This window comes from Anabrus simplex, chromosome 2, assembly GCF_040414725.1.
Source record: "Anabrus simplex isolate iqAnaSimp1 chromosome 2, ASM4041472v1, whole genome shotgun sequence".
Classification (NCBI taxonomy): Eukaryota; Metazoa; Arthropoda; class Insecta; order Orthoptera; family Tettigoniidae; genus Anabrus; species Anabrus simplex.
In genome coordinates this window covers 1122446047-1122450881 of record NC_090266.1, presented here as the reverse complement: position 1 = coordinate 1122450881, position 4835 = coordinate 1122446047, and the positions used below count along the sequence as shown (strand labels likewise).

At 38.9% G+C, this 4835-nt stretch overlaps 1 protein-coding gene across 1 annotated transcript; it reads right to left on the bottom strand.

Moving 5' to 3' along the window:
• Window positions 1-391: 391 nt before the first annotated feature.
• LOC137498519 (putative nuclease HARBI1) lies at window positions 392-3122 on the bottom strand. The gene is made up of 2 exons (XM_068226095.1): window positions 2836-3122; window positions 392-1313 (listed from the first exon to the last, which is right to left on the bottom strand). The coding sequence occupies exons 1-2, from the start codon at window positions 3120-3122 to the stop codon at window positions 392-394; spliced, it is 1209 nt and encodes a 402-aa protein (XP_068082196.1).
• Window positions 3123-4835: the final 1713 nt, after the last annotated feature.

The window sequence follows — 4835 nt, the reverse complement described above, 5'->3', positions numbered from 1 at the left end:
GCGATAAGACGCTGCATGTTCCATTTCTATGCGTCATGTCTCAAGCAAACACTTTCTCGTATAGTTCTGTTCCTGGTTTTTCTGAGCAGTGCCAGTGAACACAAGTGCCAGCATGAATGAAGAACAAATCAACATGAAATTAGTGCAATCCATGGAGAAATATCGAATAATATATGATTATTCGCTACCAGGGCATTCAAATAAGAACGAGGTGGATAAAGCGTGGCATGCAGTGTCTAAAGAATTAAATTTAAATGGTAAGTAACCTACATTCAGTAACATATTTATTAATTAGGTCCATGTACAGTAATGACGTGTTTAATTATGTAAGAATAAACATTTCTTGTGCAACCAGAATTACTGATAATGTATAGTGCAGCTATATTTATATTTATTCTATAGCGTACTTATTCTGCCAAGAACGGGCTACGTTTGGTTTCATAAAGTAAGAACACAAGTGATTTCTTAATTCAACAGCCTCAACTGTTGCTCTTCTATTGCAGGGTTGCAATCTCTGCAACACACGCATCGTATTGTCAGTATTTTCATCCTTATCTGTTACACTCGGTTCACTAAAAACGCCGTCTTTTAGTCTAATGAAGTTATGCAGGACACAAATTGCTTGTATTATGTTGTCTATTTTATCAGGTTTGCAGGCTATAGCTGTACCGAGAACTCTAAATTTAGAAGCAAGCAGTCCAAAACCACATTCTACACTCTTTCTAGCTCTGCTAAGCCTATAGTTAAAAATCCGCCTTTCATTTGTAAGTTCTCTTCGCGGATAGGGTCTCATGATATGCTTCTGTAATGGGAAAGGTTCATCACCAACGAAAAAATAAGGAAATGGTGAACAGTGATCATCATCTTTCGGTAGCCTCTTGGGATCAGGTATATTCAGTGTGCTCTGCTGAAGGTTTCTTCCTAAAGTTGAGTTTCGCAACACGCCACCATCACTATTTCTGCCATAGTCACCAGCTTCTATAACAATGAAAAGTCTATCTGCATCAACCAAAGCTAATAGAACAATAGAAAAATAGCCCTTGTAGTTATAGAAGGATGAGCCACTGTTTCTCGGACACTGGATACGAACGTGTTTCCCGTCTATGGCACCAATGCAGTTAGGCATATTCCAGAGTTCCAAATATCTTTCGGAAATATTCTCCCATAACTTCTTTGAGGGTGCAGGCATAAACTCAGGTTGAAGTGTTGTCCATACTGCCAAACACACTTCATCCACAATTTTGCCGATTGTTGTTTCTCCTCTTTTAAACTGAAAGCTCAAGCATCTGAAGCTTTTGCCAGTAGCTAAGTACCTGGAAATAAAGGACCATGAATACTATTACTGCTAAATTAAATTTTAAAAAGCTTGTAAAAAATTATTTTAGCCAAATTAAACTATTGACAATTGCACTCATATACACACATTCTATAAATTTAATACCATTGAACTGCACTGTTTTTGTTATAAAATGTTTGTTGTGAATTTATTTTTTGTGTGTTAATAAGCATTCATTGGTATAGCTATTGTATGTATAGTCCTACTATAGGGCTCTGGCCTCAAGGACATCCTTTATATGAAATAAAATAAATAAAAATTAATAATAATAATTTCGTGTGGCTATTTCTAGCCGGGTGCAGCCCTTGTAAGGCAGACCCTCCGATGAGGGTGGGCGGCATCTGCCATGTGTAGGTAACTGCGTGTTATTGTGGTGGAGGATAGTGTTATGTGCGGTGTGTGAGTTGCAGGGATGTTGGGGACAGCACAAACACCCAGCCCCCAGGCCATTGGAATTAACCAATGAAGGTTAAAATCTCCGACCCGGCCGGGAATCGAACCCGGGACCCTCTGAACCGAAGGCCAGTACGCTGACCATTCAGCCAACGAGTCGGACATTAATAATAATAATAATAATAATAATAATAATAATAATAATAATAATAATAATAATAATAATAATAATAATAATAAGTGTATTTTCTCATTGCAGTGGCCACCTGTAAACACAAATGGAGAAACTGTAGGAACTGTTGGTCTAGATAGTTAAGGCCAGCTCCTACCAGTGGTTCAGCAGCAGTAACCAAAAAGCCCTACTATCTTGCAGACTACTTGGCGTTTTTGACACCATTTACGAAATCAAGAGGACAAGTGGGAAACGTAGAAAATCCATATGAAGAGGAGCAATCTGCTACAGGGGAACAACCATCATCAGTGGCCATGACAGAAGAAACCGATGAGGAGAATAGTGCTCAAGAAATTATGCAGCCGCTACCTCGAACACGTAGAAGAGATACAAAAAGAAGCGCCATTAAAATGGATATTGACGAAGTTTTCTCTTCATATATTCAGATGAAAACAAAACGTATGGCTGAAGTGGAGTGTAATAACCCAGATGAGTTGTTTTTCAAAAGCCTGCTACCAGATGTGGCTAAATTATCACCTGCAGCTAAAAGCTCATCTAAGTTGTTTGTGCAGCAAAAATTAAATGACATGCTCTACGGATCAGCCAGGAATATTCAGTGTAGTGATACTCATTCCCATCCATCAACTTCCGTACTGCAATACGGTGGTCAGACGGGCTCCTCATATACTATCTCACCATTCTTGTATGCAGTGAATTTACCAGAAGAAAACGAGGAAGAACGTGGTCACTCATACTGATAAGGCGTAGTTACAAAGACAGCACTGTATGGTATAGAGTTATAAGTGAAAAATCCAAAACATTGCACACATATTATTTATATACTTTGTCAATATGAACAATTTCACAGCTGTGTTCATCTAATAAATTATTTAATTTTTTAATAACAAATTATAATTCTAAGCTTTGAACTTACCTTAGTGTTATAAGTAGCTTTTCATCAGGACTTATAGCCTTCCTGTAGTTTGTCTCTTGTTTTCTTAATAATGGAGAAATTTTCTGAAGAAGTTCTGTATAAATTTCGGGGTACATTCGGTAGTATGACTGGAATTTTACCGGATCTTTTAGTAAATCATGCGCTAAGATATAAGCACCATGTTGAGCACACGGCATATTAAAATCATGAATCCATTTTCTTTTCCTCTTGTTATGCAATTTCAACCACATGTACAGCAAAACATCATCTTCACTCGAGGAGGACATGTTAACAGCTGATAATGCGTAGCTTATTGATGCAGACACATGTGCGGGTACAAGTCTGCATCACGAGTGCAACAAACAAGCGAGTCGTTTTTCATGTTGCGTTGCAGATTTTTTTTTTCTAGGGGCTTTACGTCGCACCGACACATATAGGTCTTATGGCGATGATCGTTGCAGATGTTGACGCGTCCGGTGTGCGGCCTCACTAATGGTGCACCACCTCACTACTTTTGAGCCATTAGGGAACAACTTGGTGCACATTATCCTGAACGGTGGATAGGTCGTGGTAGACTCTGGTAGTGGCCACCACGATCGCCTGATCTCACTTCTCTGGACTTTTCCTGTGGTGATATATCAAGTTGAACGTGTACCTACGAAACTGAGCCAGAAAATGCTGAACAATAACAACAATGAATTCGTGGGTCCTGTGCTGTATTGACACCTGAAATATTGTGACGAGCTTGGACACTGCGAGACGTGTTCAGCACTTCCTGCATCATCAGGGATATGTTTTTGAGCATATTTATTGTGAGTAGCTGTAGAAGGAATCGTTCTTGTGTCCAGGTGTGACATTTTAACACTTTGAAGACGAGCAATGTGCGCCGTACGTCGATGGTAATGTTCCGCCGTAAGGCGTTGAGTTCTAGTGCTTATACATCCGCTTCAGCGCACTACATACATTAGCAGAGTGCTAGAACACATTCCGCAGGTCTTGTAGTTCATTAAAAACATACCAGGTAGCAACACATCATCGGAACCTAATTCTATTACGATACGTAAGTTGGTACTACCGAGGCAACTTCATGGCCGCATGGTCTCGCGCGGCCGACGACTAGAACCAATTTCCACAATTAATGTATTTTTTTTAATTTCTCAATGATTTTATTTATTTATTTATTTATTTATTTATTTATTTATTTATTTATTTATTTATTTATTTATTTATTTATTTATTTGAGTGGTTTTGCTCTAATTTTGAAAAACAAAGTATGTACGCATAGCTCAAAAGTTGCTGAATCCAAAATAGGTTATCAGTAATTTTTGTATAAAAATGTGAAAACGCACTAAAATGCTCAGTCTACAGTGTAAGATCTACCTTCACCTACTCAGTCTTCAATGTGTTAATTTTCTGACCTTTGGAGCTATAATAAGTATTAGTTTTTTAGAGTAGAATGTTTGCATGTGTATCAATTAATAAACTATTAAATTTAATTTTCTGCATCTTCGGCATATTTACAAATGCACCCTGTTATACAACTATGGACGCCCATATGACAGTTTCTAGAGGGGGACCCAGACTTGGGGGTACGTAGTAATTTTAATGTTTTGGAAGATAAATGGCGATTTGTATTCTGCGGTAGAATAACCCACGGTATCCCCTGCCGGCAAGTTGTGGACGGTACTACCGCTTTTACGTAATACTGACTTTTAAATTATTTTCCTGAAAGGAAAACACGTGACTACACTAGATTTTTGCCTTTCCCTGAGAGCTAGAGGGCTCCACCTTGCCCCCGGGTATAGGCGCCCTTGTATACAACGAGTGCAGTAAAACGATTGCTATTTGTTTCACAACATCCGAAATACAGCTCGTTGTCGCTCCTTCGAAAACAAGTGCATGTGGGACATTTGTAAGTCCGTAGAATGTACAGCGCTGGCGGGCCGCCTGGTATATAAATCCACAGCCTGTTTCCAATCTAGCTGCGAGGATAGGAATTG

Excerpts from the sequence above, each read along its gene's own strand:
- LOC137498519 (XM_068226095.1), bottom strand. The coding sequence starts at position 3,122 with ATGTCCTCCTCGAGTGAAGATGATGTTTTGCTGTACATGTGGTTGAAA. Across the intron at positions 1,314-2,835 it reads AAGCTACTTATAACACTAAG|GTACTTAGCTACTGGCAAAA; the intron begins GTAAGTTCAAAG and ends CTTTATTTCCAG.